At 38.7% G+C, this 23,474-nt stretch overlaps 1 protein-coding gene across 1 annotated transcript in view; it reads right to left on the bottom strand.

The window, feature by feature from the left end:
* Nucleotides 1-3,362: 3,362 nt before the first annotated feature.
* LOC126380772 (probable cationic amino acid transporter) overlaps nucleotides 3,363-23,474 on the bottom strand; it is a 168,700-nt gene continuing 148,588 nt past the window's right edge. Inside the window, exons 12-19 of the mRNA XM_050030371.1 lie at nucleotides 15,347-15,405; nucleotides 15,110-15,210; nucleotides 14,268-14,411; nucleotides 11,553-11,724; nucleotides 8,311-8,438; nucleotides 7,513-7,714; nucleotides 5,010-5,114; nucleotides 3,363-4,175 (exon numbers count right to left, since the gene is read on the bottom strand). Coding sequence (XP_049886328.1) covers nucleotides 4,079-4,175; nucleotides 5,010-5,114; nucleotides 7,513-7,714; nucleotides 8,311-8,438; nucleotides 11,553-11,724; nucleotides 14,268-14,411; nucleotides 15,110-15,210; nucleotides 15,347-15,405 — 1,008 coding nt within the window. The 3' untranslated portion in view covers nucleotides 3,363-4,078. The remainder of the gene's footprint in view (nucleotides 4,176-5,009; nucleotides 5,115-7,512; nucleotides 7,715-8,310; nucleotides 8,439-11,552; nucleotides 11,725-14,267; nucleotides 14,412-15,109; nucleotides 15,211-15,346; nucleotides 15,406-23,474) is intronic.

Below are 23,474 nucleotides of genomic sequence, written 5' to 3'. Positions count from 1 at the left end.
CAACTGTTCCGTTATTATTTTTCGTACGAAACCTCCATATTCAAGAAGAAACATTTGGAACACGTTAATTTAAGCTACTTTAGTGTGTCTTTTAATTAGGCTCCTGCGACTACCAGCGACATAGTAGCGTCCCGATCAATCCTATCATAATTCGAAAGTTTGATATTTTAAGAAACACTGATTAAATGTTTCCACATGTTTTCTATTTGACATCCTATCCCCATCGTTGGTATAGTACTGAACTACGGTACAAACACGTCCGTTTAAAACAGTAGGTACCTACGCCCAAACTGGCTACTGCTATGATTCGGAATCTTCGACAGCGATAGCAAACCCACGTCGTGGTATATAAGTGGGTTATACTCGTAGCACACTGACTATATGAAAAAAGTATCTACGGAAAGGTAAAATTACACTTGTTCCATGCACTTCATGTTCCAAACACTTGGTGTAAAACATGGTCACATACGCGCCCTAACGACGCACCACATGTTACAAATGCATTTTATCTTTGCGGCCAGGTCGACCCAAAGTTGAATTACTCTTCACTATTATTACATATTGAAATTCATTTTTTAATTATCTTTGACTAGTACGTAATTATTACCAAAACTCATACACTTAATTATTATAAAACAGAAATATTTCTAACATAAAATTTCGTGTAAGTACTTATATTACATTGAAATTAATATTACGAGCATTTATTTATAATTATTACGATAAATTGAATAAACCTTTAAGAAATTCGAACATCGAACGGAGTAACTTATCATTATTATTTTTTTAACTAAATTGTAAACATCTGTTAGGTATAGATAGATACAATAGAAGCCATATTGGCTGTTTTCAATTCAACCACCTACTGTCGTTTTATATTAGATTACACTTGCAGACTTACATTAGACACAGTAGTGAGTACATTAACATTTATTTCATTAGATACATACTTGCTTCAATACAACAACGCTTAGTTATAAAGTTTATCGTCTTAACTATGTACGTTTATAACAATAATAATCCAAAACTTACCACCTAAGCATATTATTTGAAACAATACTTGAACGGAATGTTGAGCATAATGGAGCTACGATACATATTGTGTAGATGTTAGAGACAGAATAAACAATTACTTAAATAAAATATGCGGAAAGATTTTATAAGCTAAGTACTTCTCAGAATTGAAATAAACTGATTACTGCGCCAGACCTTTAAAATACGTGAAGAGTTTATGAAGTACCTATCTATAATGTCGTATATAATTATGATCAAGTGAGAGAGAAAAATCATGGTAGATACGCTAAATATTCAACGACTTTGTCGTCCTCTAAATTGAGATCGGAATTGGAAATTTAGATATGACATGCTCTTTAGGATATAAAATATTATTAATCAATATTTACGCTGTATTGCAGCAATATATCCAAAACCAATGATTCTCTCAACGAACTACGTAACGTTAAACTCACACGCCTCCCGGTACCCGAACGTATTTACTCGAAGTTGTCCGTTCTCAGACAAGCTAACAATTTACTAGTTATTTATCAAACAACAACAACATTTTATGAATAAGGCTTAGATATTACCTATCCATTTATCAAAATTTTACCCCAAATCATTTTGTGTCGGAATTTAGACAACCTCGACAAATGACTACAAACCTTTACGATTACATTATACAGTACAGCATGTCAAAAAAGTTGATAACGAATAACAAAAAGGCGCACGGATATGTATGAAGAAGACACTTAAATTAATATGAAAATCTTCAGTTCTTTTTGAAACGCAATAAGTACTTTGAAGAGTACATAATAAGAACTATAATAGCTAACACCTGTCTACTGACTTACATTAATACGAGTCGCAGTTACTTATTGTAGACTCTCTCATGTCAGGAGCCTTTGACGGCTAAATAGTAACCCTGACACTAGGGTTGATGAGGCTGGTGTTCCACCTCACAACCCACACGATAGAAGAAGATTGTAGACTCTAGTCCAGTACCTATTGAATCAATTTCCTTACCTAAGTTGTGAGGGAGGGAGATGGCGACTGGTTTTTATATATTTTAAGCAAGGGAGCGTGGGGCTGTGGTACACGGATAATGTAGAACCTTAAATATTAGCAGACATACCGGTTACCAATTAGGCTTACAATATATTATGTGTTCAGCTAACAAGCACAAAAAACCACAGTTCCAATAAATGAGTCACCTAATATTAGATACTTAAGTTTTAGAATAGGTATTACTTAAAATATCACATTTGTGAGAATATCTTACAAGAATTACTTGAAAACATTCAACGTCTTTTGCATTGGCCAACTGATTTGATATTATAGTAGTCTTAATATACAACACATTTACTATATAGTCACTACGGGTTTATAGGACAAAATTAACTCTTAAAGGTAAAACTTTCTACTATTGTGAAGGTAGGGAAATAAACTTGACAAAATTAAAGTAATATTTTCGGATATTGCACGAAATCGGCTCGACATATGTGAAATATATAACCGGTCAAACACATGTCAGATACCTATGTACAATAGTATACGACCTTGTAAGTATATTTATGATTCTAATTTCATATCATAGAAAACCAGTTGTGGCATTCCCAAACGTCGATTTTAGAGTTCTGCTATTTAAATATGATACGGAACACCAATAGGGACCTTGAAGCTTCTAAGAGTTTCCATGTTAGTCAGGTACGTATAATATTATAAATAACGTCCCTACGTTATCTAACAAAAAACACGGAAGACGCCGAAGCAAGTTGCTTCCTTTAAGAATACTAAATATATTTTAACATAATTTGAAAAGTAGGTACTAAGTGCTGTAAAACGAGACATCAGTATTTTGATCTCATATAAAAATAATATTTAACGTGGGACAAACTTTCATTTTGGAAACCCCGTAATTTTCGTTTTATATCATGATTCTTATTCTTGATTATCCGTGGTATGCACGGGAAAGAAAATTATAGGTGAAAGTTTAAATATATATATTAGTTGGGTTTGGATATTTTAATTTCAAAATATTTTTATATCTTTAATATTGGTAGATAAATACTTGGGACGCGAATTAATGCCCAATTCTAATAAAGAATTATGAAGAATTTTGTAATACGTCTATCTAGTTACTAAATGTGCGTTTAGTAACAACTTAAAATGTAAGTACATTCTAAAAATAATTCTAAATCGCATTTTAAATGCATAGTAAAAGTAATGACTAGATTGTTCTCTTTAATATAACATACAAAAATTCATTTATTACTTTATTAGACAACAGGAAGAAGGGGATAACATGAAAATATTAGAAATTTGTCTAAACTAAAGTTGTATAAGTAGATAAAATTCGTTTGATATGTTTGGGTAGGTTTTAAACTTTTATAAGATTGTAAAAAAAATACACGGAAGCTTGTTTGTGCAATTTTTGACCGAAGTACATAAGCACCGACCCTTATCCAAAGTTACATAGTCGTGTTTATAATACCTACCTACGTAAGTAGTAGTTTGTATAATAATAGTCAAAGATTAATTAGAAATATTACTACTTACTTCATTTTGTTAACAATTCTCGTAACATGATATCTTCCGTTCAAATACGTTGGTAAAATACTTTTCTATTTGTGTTGACTATACACGACTTTAAGTCAGAGATAAATCAGATATAATACCTACGGGGACACGAAGGATTGTCTAACCTTAAGCACAATAAAATCGTTATCTATTTTAGTAGTATTTTCGAGCAAAAATATTTAGCATTTTTAACAAACAAACTTTATGAAAATACACATACAATTTTCGATTTTTCGAATACATTACATACAGGTTTCCCATAAGTAATAAGAACAGCTACAACAACGACTTAATAGTATTAACTTATTGGAAATAAAGTTGTAAGTAAATAAATTTATTACAAATAACGTCTTCTAAGAGAGTCGATTATTTGAGTATCTACTTTACTGTACTTTCGCGGTGCCTTCTTAATAACCTATCGTATTATATAAATACATCAAATACAAACACGGAGTTAAATTTGTTTAAATAATGAAGCGTTCAGTCGATAGCGGCGACTGGCTTAGTCGTCCCAGGCGTCATACTTCGGGTCGGGGTAGGCCCACGGAGGCCGACTGGACTGGGCGTGGGAAGTGGTGCTGTTGGTCTTCTCATTATACCTGCAACATACTTCTACCGTCATGATACTGCTAACTGTGTTCTTTCAGGACGTTTTGGCTCATTTAGCTGACTCAGGATTAAAAAAAATGTAATTAAAGTTGTTTTGTGTATTACCTAACTAATAAAACTGCGGTGAAAAGAGCTGGTGCGGCGTAAACTTGTTTCAGGCCGCAAACTGGACGGTACCCGACAGTGGGGACGGATTTGTTTGCAACACGAGCGCGCTCCCGCTGTGGTGTCGTCGAGAATGGTCACTTTACGTCCCAAGTACGACTCATTTTCTCCCTCAGAAAGTATTAATGCGGAGCCTAAAACCCTGAGGCACATTTCTGGATAACGTCAAGTTTGCCGCTTGCGCTTGCTTGGGACGAAAAGTAACAATTCTCGAAGACACGACAGCGGTTTAATTTTTCAAGTTAATGATACATTTCTCCAGAGTAGCAACTGGCGTTCCCTTTAAACATATAATTATTTGAAAGCAACGTTACACCAGCAACCGCCCATCGCTACGTCATCTGCCATCCAGTCTGTTTCCAAAGAGTTTTACCATTTTAGAAAGTTTACCACTTCCTTGTAGCCCGGGCCGGCGGCGACGTGCGGCGGGGGACTATGCAGACCGCCTCGTCCAGTATTTACCAGTTAGTGGCCAGGCACGTTAAGCCGTTGGTCCCGGCTGCATTAGCAGTCGTTAATAACCATCAATCCGCACTAGGCCCGCGTGATGGTTTAATGCCCGATCTCCCATCTATCCATCCATAGGGAAGGCCCGTGCCCCAGCAGTGGGGACGTTAATGGGCTGATGATGATGATGATGGCCAATGGGATATATTTACCGGGATTCCACCTGCTTGTAACCAGGACCGGAGGCGACGTTGCGGCTGGTGGACTGCACCGGCTCCAGGTCTGCCACGTGCCAGGCCAGGAGGGGGTCCGAGAAGCTATCGATATAACCCTCGTTAGCAAAGTATATACAAACCAACTAATACATATATAAAAATATCACTACAAAAAAAATCTATTTATTTGCGCGCTACACTGTAGTGTCTACACCTTTTGAAGTATATCTTCTGCTTCGCCCACTTTAAATAGGTAGTTTTAATTTTTCATTCAGTCATTAATTGATTCACCCGAGCAGATTCCATAAAATCCTTACACTGGTTGAACTATAAGATGATGATTATGTTACGTAATATCGTGAGTGAAAAGTTTTTTTAAGTAACCACACAAACTCACCTGATGGTAACTGACGATGTGGTCTAGGGTGGATCACGCTTACCTATTAAATGCCTATCCACTCTAGCCTTTAACATTTCCAGAATATAACGAGTTGGAAAAACAGATGACGGCAGACAGTTCCAGTCCTTTGCTATTCGCGTCAAAAAGGAAGAGGCGAAACGTTTAGCGCGGGTTGGTGGTATATCTGTCGCAGTCGGATTGTATAATCCGCTGTATTACATTACGGCTAGCTGTTTTCAAAAACAGGGCCGTTTTGTAATGCAGCGGTTCAACGACTAGCTGTATTGAATGCGGCTAAGTAAAAAACCGCCGAAACGTATTCGTCGCCATAAGTCATTCAACACGGCTAGCCGTAATGTAATAAAGCGAGGGATTAGCCGCCTCTTTGACAGTTTTTAGTTCCGATTCTTAACACTCATGGCGGCGCCTGTCATAACAACAACAATGGCGTTGGGTGCAGAAAGTGTGTTATTAAATAGCGAAGTTACAAGTGAATTAAATAAAGGAAACGTGTTAAATATGTCGGTAAATAGTGAATTTAAGAACAATTTTCAAGTGCAATTAGAAAAAAATATTATAGTCACCCTACAATATAAGTAGTAGTACAATGCGGCTAAACGTGGACCGCTTTATTGGAGAACGTATCGCAATGACAATACGGCTAATCGTTGAACCGCCGCATTACAAAACGGCCCTGTTTTTGAAAACAGCTAGCCGTAATGTAATACAGCGGATTATACAATCCGACTGCGATATATCCACAACATAAGGATGAAATGCCAGCCGACGTTTAGTTGTCCATTAACTCAAAAAATAATAATATTGTTTACCAATGACTTGTGCTTCCTATTGGGTAGTGGTTGCTAATATGAGGTAGATACGTATGTCTAATGCCCACCTAATGTCTGTATAACAATCTCAATTGGTTAGAATGACAAAAGCGGTCATTAAATGACGTAGCGTCAAGAAGTATTGTATTTATTTTCAACGAGTTTATCCTTGGTAATAGGGTAGTTGACTGTCAATGGACGACCTTCTCACCCCAGCTCCCTAGTCTTCTTCTATCGTGTAGGTTGTGAGGGTGGATTACCAACCTCATCAATCCTGACGTCAGGGTTACTATTGAGCCGCCAAAGGCTCCTGAAATGACTCATGTAACGACTACTTACTTACATACAGTAGTAACCGGGCCCAACGGCTTAACGTGCCTTCCGAAGCACGGATCATCTTACTTTCTGACAATCAGGTGATCAGCCTGTAATGTCCTAATCAAACTAGGGATCACAAAGTATTTTTTGTGATATTTCCCCACCGGGATTCGAACCCGGGACTTCCGGATCATGAGCCTAACGCTTAACCACTGGACCACGGAGGCCGTTAAGGCTCCCTAGTGTGACGTCACTAGTCTATGTTAAGAACATGTGACGAGTTCCTATTGCCACTTCTTTCTAACTCACGCGTCGATGGCGATGTAGCGGTTCAGCCAGAAATGTGTTGGTGCGACCGCTTCACACGCTGGCGTGAGTTAACAGGTGGTACCTATGCGGACTAGTGTAGTTTAGTGCATTTAGGTCATATCTCCCTCGTTCCTAATGATCTGTGGTACGGTGTCAACTACCCTATTACGTGATATAAACCGTTTTTCAGTATTGACCATTGATCGGGATATGTAGTGCCATTTGGGGTCAATAACCCTGAATGTTATGGTTAATATGGATATAACCACGAGATATTTGATATTGCGGGATTGTAAGTAGGTACGTTATGGTATTGTTGCATTAAATAAAAGTACTTAAATCATTTTTTATATTGCATTAAATAAGAGTTACCACAAATACAGACCTAATATTATAAATGTGAAAGTTTCTTGACCCCGATAAATAGTTAAGACAAAATAAATAACTAAAATAAAAACGTGATAAACATTATAAACAAAAAATACAATACATTACATACAAATTATTAAAATAATTGATAAAATAAATGTTTAATAAAAATTCGAATTTTTTCGAGATTCAAGATTTGCGAGGCGTATCCATGTTAGACAAATCTCGCAAATGGCACTAGCTATTATATTTCGACCATTGATATATGACTTACTCATGGTTGCCGTAGAGTCCGTTATTGCCGTCGCCTTCGAAGATGTTGCGGTCACCAACTGGCCGGGAGCTCCGTGGTGATGGTGGTGGGATAGTGGTGCGGTCCAGCGGGTTGGGGGGAGGGGGCGTCTCGGCTCGGGGGGCAGGCGGGTTTGTCTCCAGGGTCGAGTTCCGGATTCCGTATTTGAAGTACATGATCATACCTGGAATTAGATGGAGCGTTTACTCTGTGCCGAAGTGGGTTCCCTTCGTTGTTGTGTGCGGGTATTTTGGAATTATTATTGCACATCACTACATAGTATAAAACAAAGTCGCTTTTTCTGTTCCTATATCCCTATGTACGCTTAAATCTATAAAACTACGCAACGGATTTTGATGCGAATTTTTAATAGATAGAGTGATTCAAGAGGATGGTTTATATGAATATAATGACATCCATTAAATAGTGGAGAAATACTGTTATTTTTCAGATAAATGATTTCAGTTTTTCCTCAGCATTGCACCCGAGCGAAGCCGGGGCGGGTCGCTCGCTAGTTATGTAATAAGCCTCAATGGTCTTTTTACTTGATTATCAGAATATCCTAATTATTAAGTTTTATAATTAAGTACGAACAATTTAATTAAGTCGGTTGAAAGGTTTAATATTTTATTAAGTATTTTGAATTATCTTTTTTTGCGTTTAAGTAGTTATGGCAATTGAGTACTATCTAAACGGCGGTCTGGCATCACACTTATCCACATTTTGACCACAAAAGTTTATATCAGTTTAGCGTTAGTAATAACTATAATATAACCATACCGAGTGCCATCCATACGGTGAAGCGCACGAGTGTGAGGATCGAAAGGTTGAGGATCAGGTAGATGTTGACGATGATAGCCGTGGCTGGTACGAAGGGCAGCCCTGGAGTCGTGTAGATCAGCGCCACACTGCAGTCCAAACAAAAAAGCCTCGTTTTACACAGACACTACACATTGATTGTGTGTACTACGCCGTAAGTTGTCTGGAAGAGATCGCCTCCTTTGCCCACCTTAGAATAAGTTTATCCTGTAAATGTCTTGTGAATTGGTATGTAGTAAAGTGTTTTATTATTATTATTATGTCGTTTCCATATCTCGGGCCTATGGAGTCCCAGACTTTTGGAAGGCGTGCGTGGGGCCGAAGCCAATACGTAGACCTTAAGACAGTTTAAATGTGGTGTGAGACCAACCGGCGACTATCCCTGTATACACTTTGGGAATGCACCCAAAGATAATCCCCGGTTCGTGTATTATTTCATTGACACGCGCATCAATCTGTGTGTGTGACGTCTGACGTCCAAATGATTGAAGACTAAAGTAAGACCGAGGTGGGGTGAGGTACACCTAGTTCAGCCGCTGGTGGGGAGCGGAGAGTCGCCGTTTATTCTGTGGTTATGTTAACGTTTTTCAACGAAAATGTTGTAAACTCAAGCATAGGAGCATCTTTAAAGAGTTTAAAGTAACAGAGCTACCATTTATAAGTTTTAAAATTATATAGCAGACTCATTGTTAATATTCAGTTACGTACCCAAGATAAAAAAAAAAACTTTTAGAATCTTGAATTTCTACGTGCTCTTCGAAACTTGGACAATTTCGACGGTCAAACGTGGTATGACACCGTCACCATCCAATTCAACAAAAATACCATACTATACTAAAGTTGCTAAAATCATAACTCATCCTTTAGGCTTTTCTTTAAGTAGTTGTGTAAAAACGCGCACGGATTTTCTGCATTTTGCTACAAGCCCTAGTCAGCTAATTATAATATTATTATTAGTTACCTACTACCTAATAATTACTTGAGGCTCCATATTCAATCAATAATATCTAATAATTTTTATTCAATGAAGGTAGGTAGGTATCAGATACCTAATATAGATAGACTTTATTTTTATTCTTTTAGTGTGGGTTGTGAGGTAAGCCGTGGTAGCCCAGTTGGTAGGACGCTTGCCTCTCACTTTGAGATCGCAGGTTCGAATCCAGCACAAGCCTAAATCAATGATTGTCTAATTGGTTTTCGAATTCATGTTTGGATCATAAATGATTATCACGTGATTAGCGGTGAAGGAAAACTTCGTGAGGAGACCCACATTCCCGTGAAATGCATTTCGGAGGCATGTGACCTAACCTGTATTGGGCTGCTTTTCCCTTCGCGGGCTGGAAGGTCAGACAGGGAGTTGCTTCTGTAAAAAACCGGACGTGTCAAATCTTTAGGTTAGGTAAGCGGACCCTGTGAAAAACGGGATAATGCTAGGGGAGTGAGTGTGCGTTGTCGGATCCACTGAACCGATCTCATCAAACCTGGTGTTAGGGTTATGAGCCGCCAAAGACACACGTCATGGCTCAAGTAACGACTAGGTACCTACAGGTTCTCAACTAAATAGTAGCCGGGACCGAATGCTGACCGTGCGAACGTGATTTCAGTCTGCAATATCCTGACCAATAAATCTGGGACAGTCTTACAAAGTGTCCGCAGAAAACGAACTCATGACCTCTGGATAGACTCAACAACAGGACCAAATAATCACTCTACTTAATTAATAATTTTCCAACGTGGCATCAAGTTACCTTCTGACAATTTGTGGCTCAGCCCAGCCTGATAGGCATTTGAATTATTTGTTTATGTATCTATTGGTATCATGGCAGCATAGTTAAACAGAAAGTTCTCGTGAAAAGGCTGTCTGTTGAGGCTTGTTTGCAGTAGCAAAAGCGTTGCAACCTTACTTGTTGAACGGAAAGTTTTCCAACATTGAAATATCTCACCGCTAACAGGCTGTCTACGAACCTAAGTTGGTACTGGGTCACTAGGTAGTTAGTACTTATTTTACACAAATTTTAATTGAATATTTGGAAGAAGCACTGAAGAGAGAGTCCTGGAAGAAATGGAGGAAGGCCTTTGCCCAGCAGTGGGACACTTTAGGCTAGATAAGAAGAAAAAGAACAAAAATTGAATATATATATTCATAATTTTAAGTAAGTAGTGTATTTTAAATATAGAATATAAATAAAATCATATAACATTTGTTAAAAGTCAAAATTATATTTTAGTTCCATCCCACTGTAAGAATCGGCAAAATATTGTGTTTGGATTCGTGCTCTGTGAGCGAAGTAAAGAATTCAGCCCTTGTACAGCATGCTAAACGTATATTATATCGCGGGGAACACGATGAATGAGACTTTTTAACCGCGTAGCAAATATATTTGGCTTCTCCATCGCGATGCGACAAGCAGGCTCATGCTAAAGCCGCTGTTCGACTTGGCAACAGTTGATGCGCGAAATGTTGCACAAAATGTTCCCCAAAATGTTGAAAGTTAGACGTAGGTAGTCTGTCTACGCATGTAATACATAGACAGTCGGCAGTCGACAACGTGTCGCGAGAGGAACTATATTAGTGTTGTTGCGCGTCACGTTTCCACTCGGCAACAATTGACAACATTTCAAATTTTTAAGCCGTGGTTTTTTTGTGCTATTTCGAAAGTACTTGTTTAAATAGAAGACACGTATTTTTTCTTTTCAAGATTTTTCCACTAGAAGTTACAAAAAATATTTTTTTAAAATTGGATTCTGTCATTGATAGAATGAAGGCAGTATAATGTAATGTACCTTTGCATGCGTATTTAAAACAAGTCGCAAACAAAGTGTCATGTTATGTATGACATTTACTTTTTTTATAATTTTTATGTAAAGGTCTGAACTTATTATGCCTTCCTCTTCTGACCTCGTGGATTTTTCAATCTATTTCTATTATTACTGAATTAAAAAATCTAAAAAAATGTGTTTTGTGTAAATCATAGAAATATCTCGAAATGGTTTTCGATTTAAGGCACCTTAGTAAAAATGAAATGTTGTCAATTGATGCTCAACTAACGCTAACGATGCTCTCTAAACAAACAACAATCCGCGCGACATGGCGCTTCAGCTGGCAACGTCGCGCGCTGTTGTCCAACGTTGCCGTACATGTTGAGAGTTGCGTGTTGACCGTTTATTATTGCCTAGTGGATACGAAGCTTAAACCTACTGACCGGTTTTGCGGCTTCCTGGAGATAAGCAGCAGGATGACGATGATTCCAAGAAGCAGGAACACCATCAGAATGCTGGTGAAGGTGTTGTCGCCAGGGTTGCAGTACGCCGCGCACATGTCGAAGACCACGATCAGCAGGTACATCACTCCCACGGCCTTGATCACGAACATTCCTGATACAGAAGCGGACATGTCATCATTTATTGCTTAACATTTTAATGGACACACACTGCGGGTTAAATTATTTCAAAAAGGTGTCGTAGAATACTTAATACTGTTACGTATAAAACTCTTTGCATGTCATGGGAGGAAGCTACAGAGGCAGATCGCAAGAAGTAGATACCTACCTGTTGTTCGAGCCCTACATCTCAACAGAAAAAAGGAGCAGAAGAAAAAGAGAAGACTAACTCTCCTAGCGCACGAATTCGTCATGCGCCAAACTTACCCCCACTGGGGCCGGGTCTGGGTCTGGACTGTAGTCTTAAATGGTCGTAAACCATTAAGGAGTGAGAGGGAGGGAGAGCAAGGGGCGGAACACAGTAAGATCAGATTTTCGTATGGAGTGTCTTGGGTGTGACAGTGTGACACTTGTAACCTAGGCTGTATAGAGCGACAAGGATCTTTTGGCACGTGACTGGCATCGGAACATCATTTTCGACAGTTGTTATCTACACCAGCGCCCTATTAATATCATCCAAGTGCCAGAAGTTTATACCCTGGCTTGTTGACCTAGACTTAACATTTTCATGGACACAACATAACAATGACACTGAACCAGAACATGGCTGTACTCTGTACATTCTGTCATAGAAAGTGTCAAGTTGTTCATCAACTTGCGCGTAATCAGAGAGCATCTGAGGGCTTAGCTAGATGGCAAATATGTTTTTACACTCGCTAACGTAAAACCCAATTGCTTTTTTTTACATTTTAGTGAAAACGCGCGCGAAAGCGTACTTACTCGATGGATTACTGAGCAAATATCGATTGGCATAGATGGACAAAATATTGTCAATATTGCGGTCACATGATGTAAATTGATTCATAGTTAATTTAAAAACCTTATTCTGGATCACGGCTAAACGATTTTCGGTGAACGTAATGTGACGGATTGACAACGTCACCTTTTTCTCTTGGCAGCATCCTTTTCTGACGCATAGCAGCATCCCTGTCTTTGTGTACTGAAATGGTCAAGGAGGTTCTGTCACGGATAAACACCATCTAGCGCATATTTTGGGAACCAATTACAAGATAATTATTTGAAAATGTTAATAATAACCAAAAAATCTGACAGATGTCGCTAATAACTGACGCCAATAAATAAAGATTCCCAAGATGGAGTGAACGACGAAACACGCTTTTATTTTCCGCTCCCGATTATTACTATAACAAACCCATTCAAACCAAAACATACCAATTTCTCAGCTCTATTTCTTCAGGTTCCATTCGAGATTATTCGAGAAAGGAGCCGATAATCCTAGTATGTGTTAAGGCGCGCGAAGAGCAAGGAGGAAGAAGAAGTGGAAAAGTGAAAGTAAAGAAACAGTGGAAGTGAGGTAAAAGTGTTTTAAGCAGTGTTTACTGCAGTGTTAAGTGCAGTGTTTCGTGTAGTGTTCAAGTGTCGCTTAAAGTGCGAAATAAAGTGAAGTGAACCGCGTAGCTCTGTGCAAGTGCTGTACCAGAGTCGTAGAGAATAAATTCGTTTCTCCTTGGACTTAGTGAGTCTCCTTTCAATCCCGAAAGCCACTTCCGTAACAATAACAACGCGAGTTACTTCAAGATTGTTATTGCTACTTACCTAAGCGTGGTAAACATCAAATTGTCCTATAATCTTGTCGAACAACTGCCTATATCGATGCAAATGACATTAACAGTCCAATAAATGTATTTATCGATGGGCCACAAGCTACGGCGCGACGGCCACGGACTAAAGTCGTATCGGGGAATTATCGGCCCACCGCGGCCGGGATAAATTCGATTGAAATGGACGAAGCCAGTTATCACGTATAGGTAAACTGCGCTACTTTCGTATTTTCATCGATATAACGAGATTTGACCATTATACTCACTTTATTCGTTAGAGTGTTTCGTATTTTGTTCCTAAACGATCACTAGCGGGATTAGACACACACGGGTTTAAATGAATTCGTAGAGTTTAAATAATTACATGTTTAATTCCTGATAATAATTACATGTTGAATCATAATGTTCCTATTTTTTTTCAATTTGATGTTTACTACCTGAGTCTCCACCGGACTTAGTATTCTTAATCTTTATGCAAAAATTGTTTTATCATAGGGCTAGTACTGTGATATAGGGGAAGCCTTAGTGCAGGGCCCGCTATTAACTTGTGTTAATTTTACTTTATTCGGTAAATATTTTTTACTATTTTTAAAGGTTACTCTGTAAAGCTATTTGACGTTTCATTGATGTCTTAGATTTGATAACTAAGTACTAAGTATTGATTATTTTAATTTCACTTGATTTCTTTGGTGAAATCATAGTTTATGAAGAGTTTTAAATAAATTAGTAAGTAAGTAGGTACTTCTGTCGTGACTTCACCAACTTGCCAGAGTTGACGTTGACGTATTTACTTAACGATAAATAATATAATGTAATGTACAATGACGTAAGTATAGGTAGGTACACATGCTTGTAATGAAACTCTTGAGGTCGTAGAACCGAGATAGAGACGATTTTCTTTGTACTAGTAACTTACCGGACATATCGGTAGCGGGTCCGCAGTCGACCCAGGGGAAGAGCCCAGGGAACAGGTATGACAGCGCCTGCAGCTTGCGGCCGACGGCGTCCAGGAACCGGCTGCATCGCGAGCTGCTGCCGCCGGTCCCGCCGGGGACTGCACCTGCATCCTCACACACACAATCAGTCTCATTCTACACTGCACCCACATTGCAGACATTCATTTTAATTTTAGTTTGAAAGTGGTTTAAAACTCTGAAGCTAGTGCCGTTCTTCAGTTACGAAAGGGAAAGAGCTGGCTTTAGAACTGTCAAATTAAAAATTAAGTCCGGTCTCGGCCCGAATCCTCGTTTTTCATATAAACGGTTTAAGTATAAGTATGCGTTTTTTTTGAACAACTTATAAAGTAAGTTGATGAATATTAAATAGAGCCATATTTTGGACATATATTTTCGGAAATATTATCGTACGTTGTTCAAGTTCGCGAAAATAGATTATCAAAATGTGGTTTCTATTTTTTTTTCTATTAGGTAATCTATTTTTAAATACTTAATATTCATCTATCCATAAGAGCTCCGAAAAACACGTTTCCATAATTTACTCTTCTTTGATAGTGCGGATCTGTGCCGTATGGACGTAAACAGAGATTTTGTTACAAGTGTTGTAGGTACACGTCGTCACGCGACGTCTGCCCTTGCACCTGTGGAACAATCTCTGTGACTGTGTCTCACTTAAGTGTAGCCTTGCGGCACGCACGAGGACAGGTCCGCACTCAGTGCTCATACCACCAGAAAACAGGTCCATTTAGATATTGGTTTCTACAGCCGGTTGTTGATGAAATCTTTTGATAAGATCACTTACCGTAAAACTTGTTCTCAGTATTAGAGTTGACGAGGAATGTGTCATCTCTGCCGTACTCCTCGCTTTCATCACCAGGCAGGGTGTCGTCGGAGTCGGGGGAGCTGTGAACACTCAATACGCTTAGCATCGCACGCGACATACCGACATACAGGGCAATCAAAAATATCGGCCGGCCTTTCGCAGTGCACGAGAGAATTAAACATTTCGCATCGCATTTGCTGGCTAAACCTTCGTTACCTTCGTGTCACTCGGCGGACCATTACACGTTGGTTGGGCGGCATCATGTGGGTCGTGCCCTGGAACAAACGCATACATTCAATGGAACTTCGTATATGAAACGAGGCATTGTGTTGACCTACTTGAAAATATTATTTTACACCAGACGGAATAACAAACACGAAGAATCATTTTAAAATAAATATGAGAAAACGACAATAACTTGATTTTATCACACAAATAAATAGTGTTATTTAAATTATTCCTTGCAAAGGAAATAGTTGCATAAAAATAAGCTAAGAAGGCTTGAAAAACTACCAGGCGGCAGACTTCGCATGGCGGCGGGTCGGTTGTTTTGCGTTGTTATGAATAATTCCAGCGGGAGCGATTTGTGAAAGTGGGTCAGGGGAGCAGGAGGAACCGCTACGTACAGTCAATCCCAGCTGACTGTCTATACAGTCATATGTAAGTTAAGTGCAAATTGATTGCAATATTCAACATTCCACCAATCTGAACAAAACCGCGCTGTTAATCCCACACCGACCTCCAGGGTCTAGTGGTTGAGGGGCTCACGATCCTGAGGTCCCGTGTTCGAATCCCGGTGGAGACATACTACAAAAATTACTTTGTGACCCTTAGTTTGGTTAAGACGTTACAGGCTGATCATCTGATTGTCCGAAAGTAAGATGATCTGTGGTTACTACTGGTGTAAGTAAGTACACGTAACATGAGCTATGTTAGGAGGCTTTGGCGTCTCAATAGTACCCTGAGGCCAAGCTTGATGAGGTTGTTAAGGTTGGTAATCCACCTCACAACCCACACGATAGAAAAAGAATCCCAGACCTGTGGAACAATGCTGTAACCTCATTTTGGTCGTAAAATGAATTAGGTACATGAACGGGTTTAGTGCTAACTCGATTTTGTGCAAATTTTGAATGTTTTAGAATGGATATTAAAGCATGCCAATAAGTGACACTTAATTTTCGGCGATGATCACCCTGATTGGGCATTGCTCTCAAGTACTAGAGGTGGGTTCGCAGGAACGACTTTCACAATGATAATCCAGCTAGTTTGAAATTGCATGTCACTTCAACTGCTCTCAGTAGTTGGAGTCGATTTCGAGTTGAGGTTCCTAACTGCCAGCGTTTATTGGAACGCAATTAGGACCGCATTGTGAAACTTCGGCGACTCAATGTACACATTTTCTAGACATGGCTGATTTAACGAAGGTTTAGCTTTAGAAATTGTTATGGGGAACGGTGTTGGTGTTATGAAACGGGAAAATGATTGCGTCCGCTGGTAGCGGGTTGTCGTGACATCTTGGAGTACTGAGGATAATTTAATATCAATTAGATCAAAAGCATGTACGAGTCATTTGACATGTATTGATCTGGATAAACTTATGAGAGAACAACTACTATTTAGCCAACTGCTGCCTCTTTTTCATAATGATCAAGTATGTTTGCTCGACTATGCTTGATGGTAAGCTTAGAGAAGCCTTAATTGCAGTAACAGCTGATAAACAACGCAATGAGTCAATTTCGGATCAGTTTCAACTACCATACTGGCCTACTAATTGCTTCTTCTTGCCTAAAACCGTTCGCCTTAAGACTGCCATGGGCAAGTGCTGTATGAGGAAGAAAATGGGTCACAATACTTTTACAAATATTAAGGCTTCGGAATCCAAAAAACTCAGTCTCTATGGCAAGAGGCATGATGTCATATTAAGCTGCTTTTAATGCGGAATATTTGGAATATTTCAGAAATAACATACATACACATACATAAACTCATGCCCGTAATCCCTAATGGGGTGGGCAGAGCCACAAGTAATCAAAGACAACTTGCAGCCACTGTTGATACGATGTCGTAAGCTGGATATGATAACACAAAAATAAAAAAACACAAAAAAATAACACAAAAATAGTTTTTTTTTTTTCAGAAATAAAATAACACAAAAATCGGACCTATCGTGAATAAGTTATAACATACATAAACAGCCTATATACTCTGGACACAGGCGTCCTCTCAATCCACCGGAGGAGATATGAAGTATACTCCACCACGCTGCGCCACTAAAGATTGAAGTAATGTGAACGTGAATCATCTCACTTTTACGGACAATCCAGTGATCCAAGCCTGCTATGTCCTTACTAAACAAAGGACAGCCTCATAAAGTGATTTGGACGAGGCCCCCATCGGAAATCGAACCCGGACCTCCAAATCGTGGGCCTAACTCTGTAACCACTAGACCACAGAGGCTGTTATTCGACTGTGATTCGACTATAAGTCCAATAACTACTATTCCCACTATACTATTTATATCGAACAGAAATTTCTCTTAAACTTATAGCATTTTAATAGGTGTTTAAATCAGATAGCCGTGATAAAATTAACGTTGGAAAATATTTAATATACGAAAACCAGCAAAGATAATCAAATTACTTCATTTATAGGCTGGATCTGCAATTACATATATCTGTATACTGATCGATATACTTATGCAAAAGTTTCAGCGTAATTTTGATACTAATTAAATGATAATAATAGTTTGCGAATGTAAATAAATTAGGTAGGTTCAATATTAATTAACTACTAATATAACTTTCGCTTACCTATCACCAAGCGAAAGAGAATTTGTAATACAAAATGGGTTTCAAACGTTTCTAAATAGCTGGCAGGGTATTTTGTACCCGCAATCTTTCAATTTTTTTTTTTTCATTTTTCCTCACCCTATGGTTGTCTGGAATAAATCGCTTTAAGCGATAAGGCCGCCATTTGCCATGTACTTAGTTAACAGTCTTTTGTTTCTTTTTATTTTGGTGCAATAAAGTGTATTTGTATTGTATTTTGAAACACATTAGTTTTTAAAGCATTGTACAGTAGGTTCATTTTGTTAAACAGTAGAGTAGCAGTTAAGCAATACAGAAGCAGAACGCTGCTGCGAATAATTGTGGTGTTTTTGTTCGGAGGCACGCCTTTATTTTGATCCAGACATATCTATACGGTACCTACGGTAAGAATGTTTTATACTTAAGTTCCCAGTTACATTTGCTTCGCTTTTTGCATTGCCTCGAAGTAAATACGTATTCAAATATACTTATTAGACACTTTTGTAGATATGAGTTTTATCTTAGATGGCAATGAAGATAAAAACTAGAAGCTCAAATTTAGGTGACAGGTAAAGTGTTCCTAAAAGACAGTTCTCCATTTTGTTATGATTGCTATAAAAATGTGGAACAACATGGAGTGTATCCCGTCTGAAGCATGAGTTACGAAAAAGAAAAGCCATCAGTTGGAAATAGACAGTTTTGATAGAAAGTTTTTCTAAGTTTTCTCCTTTCCGATCTTTAGGGAATAAATACAACACTATGGTTTTGCAGTTAAACGCTGTGCAAAGGGTTGATAAAAATGTAACCAACACATTATACTAATTTGTCTTCTCAAATAGTATGTGGAACTGTCAAAATTTAAGAACACTCAACAGTAGCAACACTTGGTGGGAGAAGTAGGCAGGTTTTATTTGGGTTAATATCAAAATGTCAAGTTTGGTGGCGAACTTTCATATTATCTTTTCGTAAAAAATTGGGTTCCGACATGAAAAAAATATATTATTTTTCACGAAAAAATAATATGAAAGTTCGGCACCAAACTTGGCACATTTTAATATTCACCCATTTCTATTTCGTACCGCTGAGGGTAACCACTTAATAAAAAACTGACATGTCTAAGAGTCGCAAAGTGGGCGCAAATCTCGGCTTTCGGTAAATCTCGTCCCAACTCACGGACGTCGGATAGAAAAAAAGAAACGGCTTAGATATCATCAAATTTATGAACTGGAAAAGCATTATTTGTTATATTTACAGAACGTAACCTTTTACTTAAGAGTACTTAATTTAATGTTCGAACCCAGTGCAGTTCGACCATTATAGACGGCCACTGACAGACGGAAGCTCGGTGAGGCGTGTGTACCTACTTAGTTCATCTTGCGATGGATGTACCTCTGACTACCCCAATTGGGATATAGTCGTGAGCTTATGTTAATTTAAACTAGAGTCGCAAGTTGCATAGTGCTACTGCGGGTAAGTCTTCATTTGTAATTGAGTGAGACAGAGTACACGACAGTAACATAACACCGACGCCAACGCCTCAGTTGATAGATTAATCAGCTGATTCCATCCTGGACGTTATTAATTGCTTTTGCATGCCTAACTTACTTAACGTTAAATATTAATCTACCTCTTGATTACTCTGCGTCAACTTGCCCTGATTTTATATTAATCTATTCTGTCCTATGTAAGTTTTATTTAACAAAATGACTGAACCACGAGTCACTTGACTGCAAATTGCTTTACTCAGACTATTCTGTAACATACAACTCTTACGTAAAGTACATGAACTTAAACATTTCTACAAATAAAACAAACGGCTTAAAAAGTGATAATTTTTTCAATTTAGTAATCGCCTAAAAGTGCTCGTATCGCAATGCTACCCAGACATATCGACGCAGAATGAAACGCTGATTCCGAAGATATAAAATACTCAAAATACATATTTTGTCGCTTACGTAATTTGGCCTTTCCAGTGACGAATTATGGTTGTATTCCTTCAGAACCCCGATACCGGCCCCGCTGTGGTCGACGAATTCTCTCAATCAGCGCTTATCGCTATCGACCCACTAGGGTCGATTAATTCTTTCAAGTATTTTTCCTATCAGACGGCGACGCCTTGAACCGAGGTTCGCGCCCAACTGGGCACCCTCAGGCCTGTTGTCTTAAGCGTTGTACCGGGTGAGAGCCTTCAGCGCTCCCTATTTGTCCGGCCAAGTGGTTAATGCCATCTGCGGCAAATCTACAATAAGTCACGTCAAAAAAAAATTGTATTCCTGATAAAGAGAAAAAAATCGAAATTATTCGACGATGATTGATAAGGGGTTATAAGGCAGATAATATTTATTACTCTACCAGATTGTGTTGACCACATTGCACTTATCACTCGACTCAACCAATCTCAGGCTTCAGCGTTATCCGTTATAAGTATGCTAAATAATGTTAAAACATTTATTCCTATTACCGCAATTTGCATGTAAAATTTGCGGGTTTCATTCTACATCAAACTCATATGAAGTCATGGCGAGCAATCTTTATTAGGGTGGACAGAGCCAAAAGTACAGAACGATTGACTCTTACGTGATCAGCAGTCAAGGAAAACATCGTGACAAAACCCACATTCCCTAGGAACGTGTTTCAAAAAAACCGAACATGTGTTGGGCTGGTTTCCCCTTCGCGGGTTGGAAGGTCAGACAGTCGCTTCTGCAAAAAACTGGACTTGTCAAATCTTCAGCTAAGTTAGGTAAACGGACCTTATGAAAAGGAGATAACTAAGGAGATGATGATTATTAGACAGGACCTGACACCCTAATTGACTTCTATAACATGTGGAATAATAAATGGAACCTTACAAAGAGAAAATTTAAATCTAAAAAAGCGTGTGATGCTCTGTCGCGGGGCCACCACCTCCAATTATGTTGAAGACGATAAAGATTACTGTACGTACCATGTACATAGTGTACGTGAAAAGATTTTATGTGTACGTGCTATAATTAGAAAGAAAACAACAAATTAAAGTGGCTTCGCTGGAGAGCATACTCCCCAGCGGAGCCACTCAGTTTGCATACTTCCAGATGTTTTCTTCCTGTAAATTGAAGTATAGATCGATGTACGTACTACGTACATAGTGTACGTGAAAAGATTTTATGTGTACGTGCTATAATTAGAAAGAAAACAACAAATTAAAGTGGCTCCGCTGGAGAGCATACTCCCCAGCGGAGCCACTCAGTTTGCATACTTCGAGATGTTTTCTTCCTGTAAATTGAAGTATAGATCGATGTACGTACTACGTACATAGTGTACGTGAAAAGATTTTATACGTACGTGCTATAATTAGAAAGCATACTCCCCAGCGGAGCCACTTTAATTTGTTGTTTTCTTTCTAATTATAGCACGTACACATAAAATCTTTTCACGTACACTATGTACATGGTACGTACAGTAATCTATATCGTCTTCAACAGAATTGGAGGTGGTGGCCCCGCGACAGAGCATCACACAAAAAAGCTGACTCGGACAGGACTACAACCCGCAGCCCTTGTCAAGCCGGGTCGAGCGTGTTAACCATTATACCACTGGGTCCTCCTCCTGTCCATGGGAAATTATTTCGATCTATGTATCGTCATTAAGCCCACACCCTTCCCTAAGCAGGGGTCATCATCATCATCAACAGCCTATATACGTCCCACTGCTGGGCACAGGCCTCCCCTCAATCAACCGGAGGGGGTATGGAGCATACTCCACCACGCTGCTCCAATGCGGATTGGTGGAGGTGTTTTTACGGCTAATAGCCGGGACCAACGGCTTAACGTGCCATCCGAAGCATGGAATCATCTTACTTTTTTCGGACAATCAGGTGATTCAAGCCTGAAAAGTCCTTACCAAACAAAGGACAGCCTCGGTGGTCTAGTGGTTAGAGCGTTAGGCTCACGATCTGGAGGTCCGGGTTCGATTCCCGATGGGGACATTGTCGAAATCACTTTGTGAAGCAGGGGTAAGTGCTATAAAAACAAAAATCGATAAATGGAACCTTCTAAGTTTGTCGTTTTGTCCCTGAATATAAGTAGCTAATACTGTTTACATGTCGCTATGAAAATACTCATACATTTCCTCTCATACCAGAAACCAATCGCATCGCTTCAAACACATGTAGATTGCTAGAACCTCAAGGGATGAAGGGAAGGCTCCATAAATATTCCTATTTACTGTATTGACAGCGCTTATAAACGTGAAGCTTTGGTAGACACAAAGTGGCCAAAAGTTATTACGGTTTCAACCGGAACCTTTGTGACTAGAACATAATTTGTGTCGATAAAGTTTGTGGAGGTAGCCTTTGCACCTAAGTGAGTCAGCGTGTCTAAACGTGAAGATTAAACGGAGTGGAATGCTCGAAGATCTTCAAAGTTGGTGTGAATGTGGTGCGGACGACGGAATAGAGACGTTTTGTGAACTGGCGTGCGGTATAATATTGATTCCATTAGGTGAGATAAAGGCTAGTGGTCGAGCGTTGGGCTCGCTATCCTGAGCTCCCGGGGTTCAAATCCCGTTGGGGACATATCACAAAAGTCACTTTGTGATCCTTAGTTTGGTTAGGCTATTGTAGGCTGATCAGTCCGAAAGTAAAACGATCCGTGATTCGAAGGTGTCGGTTACTATTCATTTTATGTATTTAGTCGTTACATAAGCAAAGTCAGGCCTTTGGGGCTTGATAGTTACACTGACTCCAGGGTTGATGAGGTCGTTTATTGATCTCACAACTCATACGAGAGAAGATTAGGTGAGATAAAAATTGACATATAAGTAGGTCAGAAGTTATACAAAGGAAAAGAAAGTGCTTCGGGCAAGTATAAAATTATTTAATATTTTCATCCGTATTTTATTTTTTATACTTCTGCCTACCCCTTCAGGGACACAGGCGTGATACTATGTTGTTAAAGGAGATCATCGGATTTCGGCCCAGAAGTCAAAGTGCCGGCCAAAAAATAATTTTGCTATATTCCGTTAGATCTTATCCATCTGAGTATTTATTACTATGGCACCAAAGCTGTAGGGTCAATATCTTCGGTTTTATTTTAATTAAAAAAAACTGTATTTTTCATACATTTTTGGTCAAAATGTAAAATGCCGGCCAAGTAATAATAATGGTATATATCCTTAGAACTTATCCGTCTGAGCATTTATTACTATGGCACCAAAACTGTAGGGTCAATATATTCGGTTTTATTCGAATTAAAAAAACATGAATTTTTATAATTTTTTTGTGAAAATGTGAAGTGCCGGCCAAGAAACAATATTGGTATATTCGGTTATAACTTATCCGTTAGACCATTTATTATTAGGGCACCAAACGTCTATGACCATTATTTTGACTTTTGTTGGACTTTACGTTATAGTTTCTGTGTGAAAAGTGCCGGTCAGCAAAAAACACATATCAAAGCTATCGAGAAGATACCTGTAAACATTATTCACTATAACAAAAACGTGTATGACCATTAGTTTGGCTTTTGTTGGATTTAAAAAAAACTTGATTTTTGATTTAT

The sequence above is a fragment of the Pectinophora gossypiella genome, chromosome Z, assembly GCF_024362695.1.
Source record: "Pectinophora gossypiella chromosome Z, ilPecGoss1.1, whole genome shotgun sequence".
Lineage (NCBI taxonomy): Eukaryota > Metazoa > Arthropoda > Insecta > Lepidoptera > Gelechiidae > Pectinophora > Pectinophora gossypiella.
The sequence above is the reverse complement of the archived record's forward strand: the minus strand, read 5'-3'. Positions and strand labels throughout refer to the sequence as shown.